Raw genomic sequence first — 23,942 nt, forward strand, 5'->3', positions numbered from 1 at the left:
GGAGCCATAGGACCTTGCCTGACCTGCCCCAGTGGCTGAGAGGCCCTGCTGGCTGAAAGCCACAGCTGTCTGCATACTTGAGATAATTATTCTGCCTGGCTACCACAAAGATCCAGCCTGACCTTGAGAAAGAGAACATTCGGTGTATCGAGACTTCTGTATAGTCGCCCCACTCCACACCTGTTGTCCTTGGGCCTGGCCCAGAAGATTTTGTAACTTTCCACTGCATTCCTTCTCACCCCCGCCCTTTCAGAAGCTTATTATAAATTTGGATACCCCCTTATAATAAACGGCCCTCGATAAGCAAAGTTTTCCTGGGCTCGTGCCTTTCTTTCGTCCATTCTTTATTCACAGGTCGTGACCCTCCTCGCCACTCCACGAATAACTGAACCCGCGGGTCGGGAACAACTGGTCAAATACAACTGCCTCCTCTCTGAGGAATGTAACTCAACATTAGAAATGTCAATATTTGTAGCTTTTATTTTTGGCTGTCATTCATTCAATAAATACTTATTTAACATTTATAATTACTCACAGCTGAACTAACCACTACTACTAGCTGCTGGTGTTGGTGCTGCTGCTGGTGGTGGTGCTACTACTGCTGCTACCACTACTAACTACTACTACTAACTACTACTACTAACTACCACTACTAACTACTACTACTAACTACCACTACTAACTACCACTACTAACTACTACTACTAACTACCACTACTAACTACCACTACTAACTACCACTACTAACTACCACTACTAACTACCACTACTAACTACTACTACTAACTACCACTACTAACTACCACTACTAACTACTACTACTAACTACTACTACTACTAACCACTACTACTAACTACTACTACTAACTACCACTACTAACTACCACTACTAACTACCACTACTAACTACTACTACTAACTACTACTACTACTAACCACTACACTACTACACTACTGCTGCCACTACTATTACTACAACAACTACTACTACTATTACTACTATTATTGCTATTACTACTACTTCTGCTGCTGCTGCTGCTGCTACTACTATTACTGCCACTAGTACTAGTACTACTACTGCCTACTAGTTCACATAAACAGTCTTTTCTCTCAAGCAAACTAGAGTCATGTCACTGAGTCTGGCTTCCCAGCTAGAGCATTCCTGTCATTTAGGACAAATTGTCCTTTGTTGTTTGGGCTCTGCCCTGCACTAGATGATACAAATCTTCCTCCTGGCCCATGGATGAATGGATGAATGAGGGATCAGGTGGGTAGTTAAGTAGATGTTTTCACACTGCACAAATAATACTAAAATATCACACTGTATCTCATAAATACATACAAAATTATTATTAATAGACAGTGGTGTGTGTGTGTGTTTATGTTTGTGTGCATGTGTATACTGATTTGGAACCAAGACTTGTAAAGAACAACGTAAGACAACATTCATAATGGTAAAATGTAGCATTAATACTGAGTCATAATGACATACTTATTTGCAATGATGGTTAGCTGTTTTGTTCTTAAAATCTTTGATTTGTCACCTTTTAAATTTTTGTGAAAGTCTCACTGTATCATGCTAATGAATATGGCTTTGTGTAATATATGTTTAACCTTTCAACTAAACCACAATTTACACTTATAGGAATCTTTTGGCTTCTTTTCATAGCAGGTTACGTGTACCTAAGCATTTGTAATTCCTTTTATTTAGAGTTATAATCTTGTCTCATAGGGAGGTTTTTAATTCTTCCTGGGTTCTTTGTCTTAAAGCAGTATTTGGTTCTCTGAATAACTCACTATAATAGACAGAATAGGTGTCAGGGAGTAAAATGAGAAGGAATTAAGATTGCTTTGTACCACGGCTTTTTTTTTTGTTTGTTTGTTTGTTTGTTTTTGAGACAGGGTTTCTCTGTGTAGCCTTGGCTGTCCTAGACTCTGTGTAGACCAGGTTGGCCTTGAACTCACAGCAATCTGCCTGCCTCTGCCTCTGGAGTGCTGGGATTAAAGGCATGTGCCACCACGCCCAGCACGCCACAGCTTTTAAAGGTTCTCAATACTTTTACACTTTCCTCTTATACTACTGCATTGTCAAAACACAATGAGACAGAAAAAGAAAAAAGCAGAGCTGAGCATCATGGTGTTGCCAGTCGACCATTTAGAAGAGTAGGTCCCCTTTTCTGCCCTTCCTGTCCCTTAAACTGAGAAGACAAAAAACCTCAATGGTTGGAACCTCTCACCCTTTAGTTTTCTTGTCTGTGAAATCAGAAAGCTGGTTTAGCTGTTTCTGAGCTTCCTTCAGCCCCACATGTCTGTAATTCTAGGCTGAGGTCTAAGCACAGGCTGACCTGGAGGCCTCTGCAGCTCTTCAGTCTGGACATCGTTCAAACTCTGCTTGATTAGTCATTTAAAATGGCTTAATAAGTCATCTTCAAATGTGTTGTGCTCAGAAACACCCTCACGTTCCATGGACTTCTCAGCTGTCGTTGGTATTATCCGCTCGCCTGTGGAGTTAACTCTTATCCCTGTGAGACAGTGTCCCTCCTTCCTTCCCTTCGATGCTGTCCTTTCTACATAGTCTAATGTCTTCCTACATTTTGGAGGTCTTTTAACTCCCAACACATTTTTTATGTGATGTTTCTAGTGGGTTAGCAGTTTCCACATGTTTAATTCTCATTTCTTCCTTGTTCAATGCATGACCAATACACAAATTTTGGTGGTGGTTTCTCTGTTTGTGTGTCTCTGTCTCTCTGTCTCTGTCTTTCTCTGTCTCTGTCTGTCTGTCTCTCTCTGTCTCAGTCTGTCTGTCTCTCTCTCTGTCTGTCTGTCTGTCTCTCTCTCTTCCTCCCTCCCTCCCTCTCTCCCTCTCCTCTCTTGCTTTCTCATTTAGATGCTTAAGGTGCTAAGAAGAGTCCATTGTGGCTAACATGCAGTATGCACTTTACAGTCCCATGCATATTACTCAGGCCACGTCTTTGAACCCTTACCCTTCTCAAGAATTATCATATCAAGAGAGTTAGTACATGGCTATTCAGTCACTTACCTCATGCTGTCCATCCCACTGAAGTACACAACTATGTTTATATAGCAGAAACTCCAAACTATTAGATATCTGATATAATGTTAAATATCCGACATAACCTCCCATAGTTTTCTGGGTTAGCTTATATACTATCTTAATTTTCTATTCTATAGAATATGTTCTCTATAGACAAGGACTTTGGGCCACATAGAAGTTTATCCCTCTCCAAGTAAATGCCTCCGTGTATCCCATGAGTCTGACACAAAGACTGGAGAGATAGATGGAAAAGAATGAGAACACAAAGTGTCTTTGCTGCCTCAGGCCACTGAGACTTGCATAAAGGTCTCAGTGTAGTGTGTTAGTTACTGTCTTAGTTAGAGATTCATTGCTGGGAAGAGACACCACGAACAAGGCAACTCTTACAAAGAAGAGCATTTAGTTGGGCCGGCTTACGGTTTCAGAGGTTTAGTCCACTATCTTTGTGCAGGAAGCATAGCAGTGTACAGGCAGACATGGTGCTGGCAAAGGAGCTGAGAGCTCTACATCTTGACCTGAAGGCAGCCAGGAGGAAACTGGACATGCTTTCACACAAGGCATATCTTGAGCAGTTAAGACCTCAGAGCCCCACTTCCGCAGTGACACACTTCCTCCAACAAGGCCACACCTCCTCCAGTGAGGCCACACCTCCTCCAATGAGGCCACACCTCCTAGTAGTGCTACTTGCTATGGTCAAACATTTAAACACGTGAATCCATAGGAGCCGCACCTATTCAAATCACATCAGTTTTCCTTTGTGTTACAGGGAACAAAAACACCTTTAAAAAGCTGCTTAAGGGAAGTAGGTGGTAGGTACTGGTCCATAGTGATGGCACTGTTCATTGTGACCCCGGCATGGCAGAGACTCCATTCTTCACATAGAGTAAAGAGAGGCCAGACCTAGGGCTGGATCTAACCTTCACGAGCTGGTGAAGTGGTCTACTCCACCACCCAATCAGCACCTCCTCAAGGCTCCACAGCCTTCAAAATAGCACTTCAAGCTGAGGACCACATGGTCAAACAGGAGCCATGAGCAGCATTTTAGCTGCAAATCATGACACCCAGAGTTGACTTTGAACGTTGGCTCCCGGTTCTTATTTTTTGTTTTTTGTTTTTTGTTTTGTTTTGTTTCGTTTTGTTTTTTTCAAGACAGGATTTCTCTGGCTGTCCTGGACTCACTTTGTAGACCAGGCTGACCTCAAAAGCACAGAGATCCCCCTGCTTCTGCCTCCGGAATTCTTGGATGAAAGGTTGGAGCACCAGGCTGGAGCTTAATTTTTAATCTTAGCCATTTAGAAATAAAACCCCTAACCATCTTACCCGAATCCCAAGGTCGGTGATCTTGGGACACTCGGACAGAGACAGCTCCCTCAGTTTTCTGTGTCTAGAAAGTATCACCATGCTCTGAAAATAGAAAGATAATTTTATGATTATAATCTCATATGGGATGTATCCAAGAGCCATTTGTACAAATTAATAGCATAAAATAACAATCATTTATGAGGGTTAAATAAAACTGCCTTCTGAGTCATACCTCTTTATATCTAATGAAGCATGGGCTTAATTTTGTAAGAAAATCATTAGTATCAGACACTATTAAACCACTAAATTAAAAAAATAAGTTGTCTCTAATACTTTGAAAAATTGCTACAGAGTCCCAGAGCTAGAAAACTCCAAGAAATCTCCTGCTGATCCAAGATGGTGGCACCAATCACACATTGTGTCTGATCAGCAGAACAGCAGTGACTACACAGCACTTGACAGACAGAAATATGGTCCCCAAAACACATGTGTTCATTTCCCAGGTAAGAGGAGACCCCCATGGTAAGGGACACAAGCAGGTCCAACCTCAAGTTACCCAGCTAATCCTCAGAAATTTTCCAGGTCTCCACAGGTGTGCTCGGTTTCAGCATATAGCCACATGCCTGTGCACTGTTCTCACTGGTCAGTGAAGGGCACCAGAAACTACCAGCCAGTGCCAGAGACAGCCAGATGGCTAAAGACCAGCATTAAAACACAATCAACAAAAGCCAAAGCAATATGGTATCTCTAAAACCCAGTTATCCCAAGGCAATTAGCCCTGTATACACCAACACAACTGAATCACAAGAAAATGCACTGAAATCTATGCTTAAGAAGATGGTAACGGGGATCCAAGATGGCGGCGAGCAGTGTGGACCGCATTTGGAGGCTCCAGTGAACAACTCAGGGAATTGCACAGATTTCTGAGCCAGGAACACCGAGGTCCGAACATCACGGCAGCGGGAGTGCTCCACGGTTCGGAGGGACCAGGGTGCGGAGGACCTGCGTGCCCCTGTACACGGGAGGAGTGTGGATTTTTCTCTGATTGGAGCGGCAGCGGCAGAGGCAGCAGCACCAGCGGCACCAGCAGCGGCGGCTGAGGTTTGCAGCTCATAGCCTTCCGGTGGAGGCGATTGGTGTGGTGGCTGGTGGGAGTTGCTGCGAGAGAGGGGACTCAGGGCAGGATTTGGGTCGCGTGGAGCCTTCGGACCCAGACTGGACTCGGAGGACAGTTCGGCCCCAGAGTCCCGGGTACTGGCCCAGCCCAGCAAGCAATTCTGCCCGAGGCACTAACTCAGCTTTGGCCACAGCTCTCCTGCTGTGGCGCAGGCTTAGTGGAGTGCTCAGTTCCACACTAGGCACCACCTCAGCTCAGCGGCAGCTCCCCTGCAGTGACACAGTCTGGGCGGAGCACTTGGTCCACCACTGGCGCTAACTCAGAGCAGCCGCAGTTCTTCTGCTGTGGCGCAGGCTTGGTGGAGCACTCAGTTCCATCCTAGGCACCACCTCAGCTCATCAGCAGCTCCCCTGCGGTGACACAGTCTGGGCGGAGCACTCGGTTCCACCACTGGCGCTAACTCAGAGGAGCCGCAGTTCTCTTGCTGTGACGCAGCCTGGGCGGAGCGCTCAGTTCCAACACCGGCGCTGACTCAGTGCAGCCGCAGTTCTCCTGCTGTGACGCAGGCTGGACAGAGCGCTCGGTTCCACCAGTTCTAAGACTCTGGTTGGACACAGTGTGCAGTTTGAATCCAGAATTCCTGGCTGAGATTGGTGGACAGTTCGGGCCCTGAGTCAATAACTGACCACAGCACGCACTTTGGGCCAAAAGGCCCTTGGTGCGTAGTCCCAGCCCAAAAATTCTGGCTGGACCCTGTGAGCATTTTGGGCCCAGAATCCCTAGCTGAGCTCGGCAGACGGTTTAGGCCCTGAGAATCTAGCTGAGTTCAGCCCGTGGTTCGGGCTCAGTGTTCCTGGCTGGACTTGGCAGGGAACACAGAAGGCTGTGGATACCTTGGCCTGACCCAACACTCATTCAGAAACCCAGAACAATTGCAGGATCCACAGCACAGGGGGGCTGAAGATCACTGGCTATGAGAAACCAGAACAACAGGGCTAACCTCCTAACATCCACACCAGTGAAGCTTTGAGCTCCCAGTCTAGGGAAATCGTGAGAAAACAAGTGAATCTATCATTAGACTCCCTCCATCCAACTCTGGAAGCTACCCAACAAAAACAAAGACGGCAAGATGTCTAAAGGACAACGAAAAAGCAAACGCAAAAAAAACCCCAAAACAACATGGCGTCTCCAGTTTCCAGCTATCCCAAAGAAAACAACCCAGAGAACTCAAATACAATGGAAATACAAGAAAATGACCTCAAATCCTTAGTAATGAGGATGATAATGGAGGAAACAAATAAAATTCGTAATCAAATGCAGGAAGATGCAGACAAACAGGTGAGAGACATAAAAGAAGCACATAGGGTGGAACTGGAAAATTTGCAGGAAAATGCAAACAACCAGATGAAAGAAATAAATAAAACGGTTCAAGCTCTGAAGACCTATAAAGAGGCAATGGAAGAAACTCAGGAATATACAAAAAAATCAGATGAAAGAAATCAAAAAATCAGTTCAAGATCTGAAAATGAAAATGGATTCAATGATTAAACACACAGACAGAAGAAGAATGTGAGACCTCAGAGAAGAAGGCGAGCAACACAGAGGTGAGCTTTTCTAACAGAATCCAAAAGATGGAAGAATGAATCTCAGGTCTAGAAGATACAATCACAGATCTTGAATCAACCATTAAAAAAAAATGCCAAATCTGGAAAACTCCTGACACAAAACATCCAAGAAATTAAGGACACCATGAAAAGAAGAAATTTGAGGATAATAGGCATTGAAGAAAGAGAAGATATCAGATTCCAGGGCCCAGAAACTATTCTCAACAAAATCATAGAAGAAAATTTCCCCAATCTAAAAAAAGAGATGCCTATAAACATACAAGAGGCCTACAGAACACCAAATAGAATTGACCAGAAAAGAAAAACTGCCCGCCACATAATAATCAAAACACAAAACATGCAGAACAAAGAAAAAATATTAAAAGCTGCAAGGGAAAAGGGACAAATAACATTTAATGGTAAACCTATCAGAATTACACCCGACTTCTCAGAAGAGACCATAAAAGCCAGAAGGGCCTGGACAGAGATCCTGCAAACCCTAAGAGACCACAGATGCCAGGCCAGACTACTTTACCCAGCAAAATTATCAATAACCATTAATGGAGAAAACAAAATATTCCAGGACAAAAATAAATTCAAACAGTACCTATCCACAAATCCAGCTTTACAGAAGGTACTAGAAAGAAAACTCCATCCCAAAGGGTCAAGCAACAACCAAACTACCCAGGAAATAGATAAGTATCCCATGGCAAAAACACAACTACACAAACGCTCGACTGGAAACAACATCAAAATTAAGACTCTTAACAGTCACTGGTCATTAATATCTCTCAACATCAATGGCCTCAATTCTCCAATAAAAAGACACAGACTAACTGAATGGGTGCATAAACAAGATCCAACATTCTTCTGCATTCAAGAAACACATCCCACCCATAATGAAAGGCATTACCTCAGGGTAAAAGGTTGGAAAAAAATATTCCAAGCAAATGGTCACAAGAAGCAAGCAGGCATAGCCATTTTATTATCGAACAAAATAGACTTTCAACCAAAATTAATCAAAAGGGATGAGGAAGGACACTTCATACTCATCAAAGGTAAAGTCAACCAAGATGACATCACAATTCTGAACATCTATGCTCCCAATACAAGGGCACCCACATTTGTAAAAGATCTCCTAAAAAAGCTTAAACCACACATCGATCCCCACACAATAATAGTGGGAGACTTCAACACCCCACTCTCACTGAAGGATAAGTCATTGAAACAGAAACTAAGCCGAGAAATAACATCATTAACCAATGCCATGGGTCAAATGGATCTAACAGATATCTATAGAACCTTTCACCCAAACAAAAAAGAATATACCTTCTTCTCTGCACCCCATGGAACCTTCTCCAAAACTGATCACATCGTAGGTCACAAAGCAAGCCTCAATAGATACAAGAGGATTGAAATAATACCTTGTATCCTATCAGATCACCATGCTCTTAGGCTGCAATTCAACAACAACAGAAATAACAAAAAGCCTACACATACATGGAAACTAAACAACTCTCTGCTAAATGACACCTGGGTCAGAGAAGAAATAAAGAAAGAAATCAAGGAGTTTCTGAAATTCAATGAAAATGAAGAAACAACATACCCAAATTTGTGGGATACATTGAAAGCAGTGCTAAGAGGAAAATTCATAGCACTAAGTGCCTTTAAAAAGAAATTGGAAACATCGCACATAAGTATCTTAATGACACAACTGGAAGCCCTAGGGAAAAAAAAAAAAAAAAGAAGCAGAAACACCCAAGAGGAGTAGACGCCTGGAAATAATCAAACTCAGGGCTGAAATTAACAAATTAGAAACTAAGAAAACAGTCCAAAGAATCAACAAAACCAAAAGCTGGTTCTTTGAGAAAATCAACAAGATAGACAGACCGTTAGCCAAACTAACTAAAAGGCAGAGAGACAGTATTAAAATCAACAAAATTAGAAATGAAAAGGGAGACATAACAACAGACACTGAAGAAATTCAAAGAATCATAAGATCCTACTTTGAAGGCATATATGCCACAAAATTTGAAACGCTAAGGGAAATGGACGATTTTCTTGATCAATTTCACTTGCCAAAGTTGAATGAAGAACAGATAAACAAGCTAAATAGTCCCATTTCCCCTACAAAAATAGAAGCAATCATTGATGGTCTCCCAACCAAAAAAAGCCCAGGGCCAGATGGTTTCAGTGCAGAATTCTACCAGACCTTCAAGGGCGAGCTAATACTGATACTCTTCAAGCTACTCCAAAAGATAGAAATGGATGGAACATTACCAAATTCATTCTATGAGGCCATAGTCTCATTGATACCTAAACCTCACAAAGACTCAACAAAGAAAGAGAATTTCAGACCAATTTCTCTTATGAACATAAATGCAAAAATACTAAATAAAATACTTGCAAAACGAATACAGGAACACATCAAAGATATCATTCATCATGACCAAGTAGGCTTCATTCCAGGCATGCAGGGATGGTTTAATATACGGAAATCCATCAATGTAATCCACCATATAAACAAACTGAAAATAAAAAACCACATGATCATCTCTTTGGATGCAGAGAAAGCATTTGATAAAATTCAACACCCATTCATGTTTAAAGTTTTAGAGAGATCGGGAATACAAGGCACTTTCCTCAACATAATAAAGGCTATATAGAGCAAGCCAATAGCCAAAATCAAAGTAAATGGTGAGATACTCAAGGAAATTCCTCTAAAATCGAGAACAAGGCAAGGCTGCCCACTCTTTCCATATCTCTTCAATACAGTACTCGAAGTTCTAGCCAGAGCAATAAGACAACAAAAGGAGATCAAGGGTATCCAAATGGGAAAGGAGGAAGTCAAATTATCCCTATTTGCAGATGATATGATAGTGTACATAAGTGACCCTCAAAATTCCACCAGAGAACTCCTAAAGCTGATAAATACCTTCAACAAATTCGCTGGATACAAAATTAACTCAAAAAAGTCTGTAGCCTTCCTATACACAAATGACAAGCTTGCAGAGGAAGAAATTAGGAAAACCACACCCTTCACATTAGCCACAAGCAATATAAAATATCTAGGAGTTACCCTAACTAAGCAAGTGAAGGACTTGTTTGAAAAAAATTTCAAAACTCTGAAGAAAGAGATTGAAGATGACCTGAGAAGATGGAATGATCTTCCTTGCTCATGGATCGGGAGAATTAACATAGTAAAAATGGCCATCCTACCAAAAGTAATCTACAGATTCAATGCAATCCCTATCAAAATACCTACACAATTTTTTAAAGACATTGAAAATTCAATTCTGAACTTCATATGGAAAAACAAAAAACCCAGAATAGCTAAAACAATCTTGTACAATAAAAGGTGCTCCGGAGGAATCTCCATACCTGATCTCAAACTGTACTATAAAGCAATAGTAATTAAAACAGCATGGTACTGGCACAGCAACAGGCTGGTTGATCAGTGGAATAAAATCGAAGACCCAGATATGAATCCACACACATATGGTCACTTGATTTTTGACAAAGAAGCCAAATCCATTCAATGGAAAAAGGATAGCATCTTCAACAAATGGTGCTGGTCTAACTGGAGGTCTATGTGTAAAAAAATGAAACTGGACCCATATTTGTCACCTTGCACAAAACTCAAATCCAAGTGGATTAAAGACCTCAACATAAAACCAGAGACACTAAGTCACTTAGAGGAAAAAGTGGGGAAGAGCCTGGAACATATTGGCACAGGAGACAACTTCCTGAACAGAACACCAACGGCCCAGGCCTTAATGTCAACCATTAATAAATGGGACCTCATGAGGCTGAGAAGCTTCTGTAAGGCAGGAGACACTGTCAAGAGAACAAAGCGACAGCCTACAGACTGGGAAAAAATCTTCACCAACCCTACATCTGACAAAGGTCTAATATCCAAAATATATAAAGAACTCAAGAAATTAAACACCACCAAACCGAATAACCCAATTGAGAAATGGGGCTTGGAACTAAACAGAGAATTCTCAACAGAGGAGTATCAAATGGCTGAGAAACACTTAAAGAAATGCTCAACCTCCTTAGTCATCAGGGAAATGCAAATCAAAACAACTCTGAGATTCCATCTTACACCCATCAGAATGGCTAAGATCAAAAATTCAAGTGACACCACATGCTGGCGAGGATGTGGGGAGAGAGGAACACTCCTTCATTGCTGGTGGGAATGCAAACTAGTACAGCCACTTTGGAAATCTATCTGGTGCTATCTCAGAAAACTGGGAATAGGGCTTCCTCAAGACCCAGCTATTCCACTCCTTGGAATATACCCAGAAGATGCTCCAGCACACAACAAGAAAATTTGCTCAACCATGTTCATAGCAGCCTTATTCATAATAGCCAGAACATGCAAACAGCCTAAGTGTCCCTCAGTAGAAGAGTGGATAAAGAAACTGTGGTACATATACACTATGGAATACTACTCAGCTATTAAAAACAAGGAATTCCCGAAATTTGTGGATAAATGGATTGAGCTAGAAATGATCATAATGAATGAGTTAACCCAGAAGCAGAAAGAATCAAATGGTATATACTCACTTATATCTGCATACTAGCCCAAGGGGCATGTCCCACAAAGGCCTTCACTTACCAGGAAACTGGGACAGAGGGGAGGGCATCCTACTGAGACTCTAAATGAGAGACGCATGGGAGAATAGCAAAATAAAAGGATACAGAGGGTCCTAGAAACCTACAAGTAGAACAATATGATAGGCAGATTTGGGCCCAGGGGTCCCACTCAAACTAAGGCACCAGCCAAGGACAATACAGGAGGTAAACTTTAAACCCCTTCCCAGATCTAGCCAATGGTCAGAATATTCTCCACAGTTGAGTGGAGAGTGGGATATGACTTTCTCACGTACTCTGGTGCCTCACATTTGACCATGTCCCCCGGAGGGGGAGACCTGGTGGCACTCAGAGGAAGGACAGCAGGTTGCCGAGAAGAGACTTGATACCCTATGAGAATATACAGGGGGAGGTAATCCCCCTCAGGAACAGACATAGGGGAGGGGAATAATGGGAAAATGGGGGGGGGGGGGAATGGGAGGATACAAGGGATGGGATAAACATTGAGGAATGGGAGGATACAAGGGATGGGATAAACATTGAGATGTAACAAGAATAAATTAATAATAATAAAAAAGAAGATGGTAACATGGAAAATGAATAAAATATGTAAAGAAATACAGGAAGATACAGTAAAACAGATTAAGGCCTTGAGAGAGGCTTGTAGAGAGGAAATGAATAAATCACTCAAAGAAATAGAGGAAAGCACAAAAACAGGTGAAAGAATTGAACAAATCATCTAAAGAAATGCAGTAAAACACAAACAGATGAAGGAAATCAATAAAATGGTTCAAGATCTGAAGATAGAAATGGAAACAATAAGAAAGCCCAAACTGAGGAAATCCTGGAAAGAGAGAATTTAGAGAAGAAAACAGGAACTTCAGAGGTAAGCATCTCCAGCTAAATACAAGAGATGGGAGAAAGAATCTCAGGTGTAGAAGATACAATGGAAGAACGCGATGCATCCATCAAAGAAAATGATAAATCTAAAAATTTCCTGATATAAAACATCTAAAAAATCAAGGACAACATGAAAAGATGAAACCTAAAGAAAATAAGAATAGAGGAAAGAGAAAATTCCAGGCTCCAAGAAAATATTCTCCACAAAATCATAGAAGAAAAATCCCCCAATTTAAAGAAAGAGATGCCTATAAACATACAAGAGGCCTACACAACACCAAATAAATTAGACCAGAAAAGAAAATCCTCCCACAACATAAGAATCAAAATATTAAATGTACATAACCAAGAAAAATATTAAAAGCTACAAGGGAAAGGGGGCAAGTAAAGTATAATGGCCAACCTATCAGAATCACACCTGACTTTTCAGCAGAGATCATAACAGCCAGAAGGGCCTAGGCAGACGTCTTGCAAACCCTAAGAGACAACAGATGCCAGTCCAGACTACTATAGCCAGCAAAACTTTCAATAAGCATAGATGGAGAGAGCAAGATATCCATCGCTAGAAAAGATACTAGAAGGAAAACCCCATTCCAAGGAAGCTAACTACACCGAGGAAAACACAGGATAAATAACATCATTACAACAAAACCCAAAGTAGGCAAACATACAAACACACTACCACAACCAACATCAAAATAAAAAAAAGGAACTAACATTCAATAATCATTAATCTCTCTCAGCGTCAATGGACTCAACTCTCCAATAAAAAGGCAAAGACTCAGAACAGATGTGCAAACAGGACCCAACATTCTGCTGCATACAAGAAACACACTTCAGCCACAAGGATAGGCATTACCTGAGAGTAAATGGCAGGAAGGAGGTTTTCCAAGCAAACAGACCCAAGAAACAAGCTTGAGCAGCCATTCTAATATCTAATAAAATAGACTTCGAACCAAAATTAATCAAAAGAATGAGGAAGGATACTCATACTCATCAAAGAAAAATTCAACCAAGATGACATCTCAGTTCTGAACATCTATGCCCCAAATACAAGGACACCTACATTTGTAAAAAGAGACATTAATAAAGCTTAAACCACACATTGATCTGCACACTTTAATAGTGAGAAACTTCAATACCCCATTCTCATTTAAGGACAGGTCAACAAAACAGAAACTAAACTGAGAAATAATGACATGAACAGATGTCATGAATCAAATTGACCTAACAGACATTTACAGAAACTTTCACCCAAACACAAATCTTAGCACCTCATGGAACCTTCTCCAAAATTGACCATATGGTCTGTCACAAAGCAAGCCTCAACAGATACACAAAGTTTGAAATAATACCTTATATGCTATCAGACTAAGGCTGAATCTCAACAACAACAAAAACAGCAAAAAGCCTACACACACATGGAAACTGAGCAATGCTCTACTCAATGACAACTGGGTCAAGGAAGAAATAAAGAAATTAGGGACTACCTAAAATTCAATGAAAATGAAGGTACAACATACCCAAATTTATAAGACACATGAAAGTAGTGCTAAGAGGAAAGTTCATAGCACTAAATGCCTCCATAAAGAGATTGGAGACATCTAATACAAGCAACTTAACAGGACACCTGAAAGTCCTAGAAAAAAAGAAGCAGACACCCCCAAGAGGAGTAGACAGCTGGAAATAATCAAAGTTGGGGCTGAAATCAACAAATTAGAAACAAAGAGAACAATTCATAGACTGAAAACCAAGTGCTGGCTCTTTGAGAAAATCAACAAGATAGACAAACTAAAAGGTAGAGAGACACTATTCAAATCAACAAAATCAGAAATAAAAAGGGAAACAGCAACAAACATTGAGGAAATCCAAAGAATCATTAGGTCTTACTTCAAATGCCTATATGCCGCAAATTTTGAAAGTCTAAATAAAATGGACCATTTTGTTGATAGATTCCAAAGTTGAATCAAGATCAGGTAAACAAATTAAATAGTCCTATATCCCTTAAGAAATAGAAACAATCATCAAAAGTTTCCCAACCAAAAGAATCCCAGAGCCAGATGATTTCAGTGCAGAACTCTACCAGACCTTCAGAGAAGAGCTAATACCAATACTCTTCAAACTACTCCACAGAGTAGAAATGGATGGAACATTACCAAACTCATTCTATAAGGCCACAGTAACCTTGATACCTAAACCACACAAAGACCCAACAAATAAAGAGAATTTCAGACCAACTTTTCTTATGAATATTGATGTAAAAATATATAAAATATTCACAAACAAAATCCTAGAACATATCAAAGATATCATTCACCATGACTAAGTAGGCTTCATCCCAGGCATGCAGGGATGGTTCAATATACAGAAATCCATCAATGTAATCTTGGTTCAATATATAGAAATCCATCAATGTAATATACCATATAAACAAACAAAGAAAAATGCTACATAATCATCTCCTTAAATGCAGAAACAGAATTTGACAAAATCCAACACTCATTCGTGTTTTAAGTCTTGGAGAGATCAGGGATACAAGGAATATACCTAAACATAGTGAAGGCTATATGCAGCAAGCCTTTAGCCAACATCAAAGTAAACAGAGAGAAACTTAAATCAATTCCACCGAAATCAAGGACAAGACAAGACTGCCCACTCTCCCCATATCTCTTCAATATAGTACTTGTCCTAGCCAGAACAATAAGAGATCAAGGGGTTACAAATTAGAAGGGAAGAAATTGAAGTATCACTATTCACAGATGATATGACAATATACACAAGTGACCCCAAAAATGTACCAGGGAACTCCTTCAGCTGATAAACACCTTCAGCAAAGTGGCTGGAAACAAAATCAACTAAAAAAAATCAGTAGCCCTCCTATATACAAAAGACGAATGGGCTAAGAAAGAAATTAGGGAAAACACACCCTTCACAATAGACACACACACACACACACACACACACACACACACACACACACACAAATAAACAAAACATAACTCTAACCAAACAAGTGAAAGACTTGTATGAAAAAACTTCATTCTGCTATTAAAATAAAGGAAATCATGAAATTTGAAGTCAAATGGATGGATCTGGAAAAGATCATCCTGAGTGAGGTAACCCAGACACAGACACACATGGTATAAACTCACTTATAAGTGGATATTAACCATATAATACAGGATAACCACACTACAATGCACAAACCTAAAAAAGCTAAATAACAAGGAGGACCCTAGGGAGGATGCTTAATTCTCATTCAGAAGGGCAAACAGAATAGACACCAGAAACAGTTAAAGAGAAGGAACAGGACAGGAGCCTAACAGAGAGGCCCTCTGGAAGACTCCATCCAGCAGGGAATCAAAGCAGATACTAAGATTTACAGCCAAACTTTGGGCAGAGCATCGGGGGTCTTATGAAAGAATGGGGAGATAGAAGGACCCAGAAGGGACAGGAGCGCTACAAGAAGACCAACAAAGCCAACAAATCTGGACCCACTGGGGGCCTGCAGAGACTGGTGCATTGTGAGATTCTAGGCCCCTGTTCAGATGTAGCTGATGGGCAGCTCAGTCTCCATGAGGGCCCCCTAGTAAGGGGAGCAGGGGCTATCTCTGATATAGACTCTAGTGCCCACTATTTGATCACTTTCCCCTGCCGGGTGGCCTTGCTGGGCCTCAGAGGAAAAGGATGCAGGCAGTCCTAATGAGACCTGATAGGCTAGGGTCACAGGGTAGCAGAGGAGGGCTCCCCATCTCTGAGGGCTATGGAAGGGGGATAGGGGAAAGAAGGAGGAGATGAGAGAGGGGGTTACAATTGGGATATAATGTGAATAAAGTATAAAAAATAAAAATAAAAATAAAGCACCCGTTTCTAGCTGTGTCCAATAAATGCTATCCGAACCGAGTGTTTTGACTTACTTGAAAACACTTGATGCAGCTAATGAACTTGCCGGTAGGTTCTCATTCATCCCTAACCTTAAAACCTTTAGCTCATTTCATAAGCCTAACTTCTGAAAGAGAAAGGGAACAGATGTTTATTAAAAGATCTAGCGACACAAGCAACCAACCACCTGTCACTCACTTTCTTTTCAGGTTTAAAGATAACAGAAAATTGTAGATTGCATCTCCTAGCCCTTCCACGTTTGGACTGGCAGACGGCTGGGCCATGCTGCTTCTCAGCAGTTTCCCTAAGAACTGACTGGCAGGACCCTCTGATGGGCACCGAAGGTAACTGGCTTCCAGCTGCTAGCCTGCTGAGTGAGTGCTTGTGTGGTGGTGCTGAGGGTGGACCCAGGGCCTTGGCCATGTCGGGTGCTCTGAGACACAGCCTCAGCCTCATTGCTCTTGTTTTGTATTAAAGAGCATGTGGGGACTCTGTAAGATATGCTTCCGGTCGGGTTGACAGGAGCAGGATTTATATCCCATTCAATGAGTCCAAAGCTCCCGCCCCACCGCTGCCCCCCACCCACGGTGCCCCTGACAGAGAAGTGTGAGAAACTGCTAGGGATCCGGTCTTTTGCATTTATGTGCAGGGCTATTTGTATCCTATTGCTCTTAGGCGCAATGTTTGAGCTATAATGGAAAATGGCTTATGCAAACGTTATGTCTTGTTTTTCCCCCCTTAAATAACTTTCAATTGCGAAAAGATTTCATTTCACTTTCAGATCCAGATCAAAGGATCGAGCATTAGCCACAAGCCACTGTTCCACTGTGGGGTCTCCCGGCCCTGTGTACTGTCCCCAAATGAAGGGACTTTGCTCTTCGTTTCATTGGGACTATGCAGCCTTTGGCTGGGAAATGTTATTTTTTCTGCCTCCTCCTTTCATAGCAAAGACTGCGGCATGGAGCCGTCACATACAGCCTGCACTCCAGATGTGGATGTTCTTTTATCCAGACTAGAAGCGCTGGAGTTGAGCAATCCCCCCCCCCCATAGAAACCAAGTTCTTTGAACAAAAGTACCAGAGATGCGGAGTTCGTTTCTGTGCCCTACACTTGGAAATAGAAAATCTATGTTATCTTTGCGATTTCTTCTAGGAGAGGATCTCTGAAGCAGTTAGGTTTTACTTCTGTACCCATGCTAGAAATTTCTAAACTTAGCTACAGAGGTTCACTTGCTAACGAGACACTTGTCCGTCTGTGTGCTCCTTACCATTTCACCCACAAAAAATGTCATTAAAAGTTCAGATACAGGGCCTGGAACCATGGTTCAGCAGGTAAAAGTGCTTCTCAGGCAAGCCTGATGACCAGAGTTCGGTCCTTAGACCCCATATGATGGGAGAAGGAGAAGTAAACTCCACGAAGTTGTCCTCCACACAGGAGATTTGACAATGCACCCCCCAACATATACACCGATAATAATAACAATTGTAATAATAATTTTGAAATAAAAATATGAAATGGAATGCTATATTTAATACTATAATTTCTCATGAAAATACATGCACTCAACATTGAATTAAGACCATTAGCCGTTGCTTAGGTATATAATGAGACGCCACAACTAAGTCACTAAGATGTTTATCTTTAAGAAGAGAGAAAAGGGTCCCTTAGTGAGGGGAGCAGGGGCTATCTCCAACATGAGCTCTGTTGCCTGATTTTTGACCACTCCCCCATGGTGGGACTGCCTCGCCAGGCAGGGGTGCATGGGTAGGGAAGTCTCCTCCTTTTTTCTAGGGCCAGCAGAGGAGGGATGGAGGAAGAGGGAGGAAGGGTGGAACCAGGAACAGAGGAGGGAGGAGGCTATGATCAGGGTGTAAAAAGAATAAATAAATTAATTAATTTAAAAAAGAAAAGAGAGAGAAAAGTGTGAGTGAGGAACAGAAAAACTGACACTGATATAATGGTGGCAAGAATAAGAAAGAGGAAAGAAAGAAAGACCATTAGAAACAGGTGAGAACACTACCTGGACAGTGTTAAAGGGATAAAGAGAGTCACCTAGAAAACTCGAAGGATGGTCATTCTTAACAGAAATAACAAAAACAAAAAACAAAGACAAAAACAAACAAAAAACAAACAAACAAACAAACAAACCCAGAATGTTCTAAGGCATTTGTTGCATTAAGTTTCCTGGGAAGGCATGAACATCTATTTACCCAGATAGGGCACCAAGAACAGACTAAAGCAACAATCCCACCCAAGTCAGTTTGGCTTCCAGGAGCATCAGTGAAGGGTTACTTGTAGGATAGAACACTGGTCACCTCAAAAAAAAACCATCCCATAGTAGATGACAACTTTCCCATAGCCACATAATAGAATCCCAGGCCCCAACCCCTGCTACTCTCTCCACTTAGCCCTTCGCCCTCTAAGCCCTTCAGCATCTCCTAGGACCACGCATAGCTGGGGCAGGTTACATACAGCTAAGATGGGCACTAGAAGGAGCGAGTGGCTGGAATCTCGGGTCTAATGATTCTACCACCTCCTACTCTGAAGGAATGCCACAGGTCTCTTACGGGTCTCCTGCGCAGCTGCCCTGACTAGAATGGTAGTGGCTGCCATATTCAGAAGACAGCATTCCACGACAGCTTGAAACAGACCAGCAAGGTATAGAACTGCAGTACAGTGAATGATTTGTTGCTGGGCGTTTACAAGATTTTCTGAACCACTGCGCATCAAATTGCTCCAAAGGAGGAAACTACTGGGCTCATTGGTGTTACTGCTTGGTTTGGTTTAATATCAGGGAATAAAAGTGCTAGAGGGGCTGGCTGGTCCAAGGTTTAACTGTGGGGCGGATTGGGGCAGGGGAGAAGATAAGGAGGAAGGGGAGAAAAGCCAGTAAAATGGGGTTGCTGGGCCTCAGTGCCTCCTTGTAACGAAGTCCTGGAGTTTTGCTATGAAAGTCTTCCTTGTCCTCCCAACATCAGCCAAATGCATGAGTCCTAACACAGGCCAAAGGCCAGAGTTTGTTTTCCTAAAGTATAAAAAGAGGCTAAATTCATCATCAGAGAAATTTCCTCCTGCAGCAGATGGTAACAAATGCAGAGACCCACAGGCAGACAACACGCAGAGCAAGAGGCCTTGGAACACTCAGCCAGAAGTGGGCTATCTCCATCAAACCTCTGCCCTCAGGACTCAGGGACCCTGTGGAAGAGGAGGCAGGAGGAGAGTAAGAGCCAGAGGGGATGGAGGACGCCAAGGAAATAAGGCCCCTAAGTTAACATGATCAAAGCTCATATGAACTCAGAGAGACTGAGGCAGCATGCACAGGGCCAGCACGGGTGTACGCCGGGCCCTCTGTGTATATGATATGACTTCCAGTTTCCTGTTTTTATGGGATTCCTGAGTGTATGAACAGGAGGGTCTCTGATTCCTGTGCCTTCTTGTGACCTCTTTTCCTTTTGTTTGTCCTACCTATTTTGATGTGAAATTTTGGTTTAATCTTATTATATTTTATTTTGTTAAATTTTATTTTTATCCCTTAGAAGTCCATGGGTTTTTTGTTTGTTTGTTTGTTTTTGTCTTTTGTTTGTTTGGTTTGGTTTGGTTTTTGGATTTTGGTTTTTCGAGACAGGGTTTCTCTATGTAGCCTTTGCTTTCCTGGACTTGCTTTGTAGTCCAGGCTGGCCTCCAACTCACAGCGATCCACCTGCCTCTGCCTTCTGAGTGGGGGGATTAAAGGTGTGCACCACCATGCCCTGCCTGTGTTTTTCTAATGAGAGACAGAAAGGGAGTGGATCTGCATCGGAGCAGAGGAGGGGGAGGGATTGGGAGGAGGAGAGAGAGGGAGACCGAAATCAGGATATATTATGTGAGAAAAGAATCTATTTTCAATAAGAGGAAAAAAATTTAAGAGGCTAAATTGCCTAACCAGGTGGCGCATAGAGGAAAACAGCTGGAGTGATAGCCTGGTGAACATCTGCAGAACTGCAGGCGCTGTGAGAATTCAAGGCTCCAGGTTCCCGGCAAGTCTGGCAAGCATCTTGTTTCTCCTTAGCCCACAGAACTGGAGGACATGGATCCGAGGTGCCCAGGAATCCAAGGTGAAAGGCGGCTTATGTTATGGAGCCAGGCTCACTGAGGGATGTGGTCTCAAGACACAGGGCTCAAAAGAAAGCAGGCATCAAGTCATAAGTCCCTTGCACATCATAAAAAAAAAAAAAAAAAAAAAAAAAAAAATCTGTACCTCACCCACTGTTACAGAGATAAACAGAGCTTTCTTGATGCGGGGAACACACTGGTACACGGTGACCAAACTGCAGGAAAAATGGGGTTTGTGTTTTAAGAGAAGTGTGATGACGACTCAGCAGGTGTGACTGCGTCCAGTTAGAAGGCGAAGGTGGTGGTCTGGCAGAGCTTCCAAAGAAGACAGCTTTGAATTAAGCCTAAAGGTTGTTTTGACAAGCAATAAATAGAGTGAAGGCAGCCTTTCAGGCCAAGGAAATGGTATGACCAGAGACTTCATTAGGAAAGTGTGAGTTGCTTTGGAAGTAGCTTGGGGTCACTGGGCTTAGTGGGAGGGGAGAGAGAACACTGCCAGGAACAGATTCGTGCACACAAGACCTTTGAGAGTTGGAGATTTCTTGAACATTTCCCCCAGTTTTAACATCTGGATTTGTTTAGCTAATGTAGAAAGGCATCAGCAATGAACTGGTTACTGACTGCTGGGATGGGGGTGCTCCGGCTGAGTCATCCTACCCCTGCCTTGGACCACCACCAACATAAATACAAAACATCTTCTCCCAAGTCTATATTGAAAACATTCAAACTGACGAATGGTTCAAAGAATATTAGAAGGAATATCTTTATATCCCTTACTTAAATTCTTCAGGTGTGTGTGTGTGTGTGTGTGTGTGTGTGTGTGTGTGTGTGTGTGTAGACCACAGGACAACCTGGGGTGTCGTCTTCCTCAGGTGCTATCCACTGTGTTTCAGTTCTCATTGTTTGATTGGGGGAGGGCACTGTCTGATTACTTAAGATTGTGGCCTGCAAGCCTCCTAGGGATCTGCTCCTCTCTCCACCTCTAGGGTTTTACACATTCTCCCCACTACACCTGGCTTTCCACCTGGGCTTCTGAGGATTAAGCCTGGGTTCTCACAGCTGGCCTCTCTCCCCAGCCCAGGACACTTTTGGAAGAGCACATGTCAGTTGTTATGCAGAATGTCTCATAATCTGTATTTGTCTGCTTATGATTTGGCCTTGGTTTGTTTTTGTTTTTGTTTTTTAACATGTTACCTGAATGCTGCCGCGTCCCCTGGGGAGTCTTTATGTCAGGCCTTTTGCTCCACACCTGGGGATGCCACTGGGCCACTTGACTTAGGGCTCACTGTTACATCACTTCATTAGAGACACATTTTCCTTTATCAATAAGTCTGTGGTGTGATTCTTTCAGAGGGCCAGGACACAGTTTGACAACAACCTTCTAGTCCATGATTTTAGTATTTCTTGATGATCCTTGCCTAAATAAGTTATTAAACTTGGCTTTTTAAATTCTGTCCTGAGGGCTGGAGAGATAGCTCAGTGGTTAAGAGCGCTGCCTGCTCTTCCAGAGGTCCTGAGTTCAATTCCCAGTAACCACATGGTGACTCACGAACATCTATAATGAGATCTGGTGCCCTCTTCTACAGATAAAGCACTCATATACAATAAATAAAATAAATAACTTTAAAAAAATAAATTCTGTCCTGCATATCAGATTTTAGATTTATTAGCTGCTGTTTATTTAAAACTTTTGCTTTCTTACTGAACTGCTCCTTTAATTCTGCTAAAATTTGGGGGAGGTGCTTTGAAGTTATTAAGGCTCTTTCAGACCCACCTACTAACTGTCCAGGGTCATTTCTGGTATTTCTTAGTAATTGATTTATAGACTGGGGATTGACCACTAGGCCTTGGGAATTCTGAGAATACAGCTTTACCACTGAGCTATGCGCCCAGCCTCATAGAAGTACATGCTCAACTTGCCCAAATTCTTGTTAGAAGCATTTATGAAATAAAACCAGTCTTTACTGGGGGGAATTGTGCTCCATGATGATAAAAGCGGGTCCTTGAGGAAAGCATTCATGTTGTGCTGATCTTTCAGATGAGGGCGTGACTGTGATTTCCTAAGCACCCCACATCTTACATGTGGAAGTGAGGTGGATGGACACTAGCAAGACAGGTTAACCCTACAATAATGGAGTTTATCTTTTCACTGCTCGTATGGCTTTTCCTCTGGGGTACTTAATTTTTAGAAAAAGCCTAGAAAACTGGCCAAGGCATTATGGGGTATGATTATTAGAGCAAATACTAGTGTTGTAACTACCCTGGCACCCACGCTGCTATAAGTCATCCTTGTTAATGACTTGTTTCAGCTTAGAAACACACTTTAGGTTTATTTAGTCATTATTTGTTTGGAAACAAGCTCTCACCATATAACCCAGGGAGCCCTCAGTCCCTGACCCTCCTATTCCAGCCACCTGCGTGCTAGGCCACGGTGTTTGATACCATGCCTGTCTGGAAAATACACTTCAATAACACGATTTTAAAAACTATAAGATGACTTAAGGTTTTAATTTGCCCAGCTTTTAATTCATTTTTCAGCGGTCTCTACCCAGGGTAAGTGAGCCTACAGACTTTAAGATAAATATGCTAAAACAAAGACCCCCATCCACAGCTGGAAATCAGGAGAGAAAATAAGGGCTTCATATGGAAAGAAGTTCATTTACTGCAGGAGTCCGGTGGTTGGATGGTCCACCCTGTAACGTTCTCCATGGCTGAACCATGGCACTGCGAGAAGACAGAGAAATCCCTGCACATGGAAGAAGTCAGGGCCAGCAGAGGTTTTGCTCTGCAGCAGCCCCTCTCCTGACACAGCACTAGCGTGTTCATGAGGATGGACCCCAGGACCAAACTGCTCCCCACCAGGTGCCACAGTTACAGGTTAAGTCACCTCAGCACTGCCACAACACTAGACAGCTTCCAACACTTCAAACCATGGTGAACCCACTGGAAAACAGGCAGCCAAAACACAACAAAATGCTTTGCGCAACAGAAGGGGAAACTGAGGGTGAAATTCTGACTTCACTTTCACATCAAGCCCAGAAGACCTTAGCTGTGGCAGGAACCAGAGAGGAGTAAGAAAATAAAGAATTAATGAGTGAATTTCTCAAGAGAAGAGCAGAGGCTGTGGTATATTTGAAATACCCTGCCAAAAACAAAAGGGACTGGTGTAAATAATATTGCACAATGTGCTTTGGTTTAAATAGCAAGGTAGAAAGTTGCAGTTGTGCATATGTATATGCAGTGTGTGTATAAACACAGTATAGTCAGGAACACCACTAAAACAGATTAACTCTCAGGAGGGCGCAAACCATTTCAATGCACTTTTCTGTAGCCCACACGTCTTTTGGCACTATTAGAATATTCCTGGAAAATAATTTAGACTACTTTGTGG

The 23,942-nt window shown here is 42.2% G+C and overlaps 1 protein-coding gene across 1 annotated transcript in view; it reads right to left on the reverse strand.

The window, feature by feature from the left end:
• Window positions 1–23,942, reverse strand: part of Fbxl13 (F-box and leucine rich repeat protein 13) — a 193,337-nt gene that overhangs the window by 17,203 nt on the left and 152,192 nt on the right. Inside the window, exon 18 of the mRNA XM_051152111.1 lies at window positions 4,376–4,459. Coding sequence (XP_051008068.1) covers window positions 4,376–4,459 — 84 coding nt within the window. The remainder of the gene's footprint in view (window positions 1–4,375; window positions 4,460–23,942) is intronic.

The sequence above is a fragment of the Acomys russatus genome, chromosome 10 (assembly GCF_903995435.1).
Source record: "Acomys russatus chromosome 10, mAcoRus1.1, whole genome shotgun sequence".
NCBI classification, from domain to species: domain Eukaryota; kingdom Metazoa; phylum Chordata; class Mammalia; order Rodentia; family Muridae; genus Acomys; species Acomys russatus.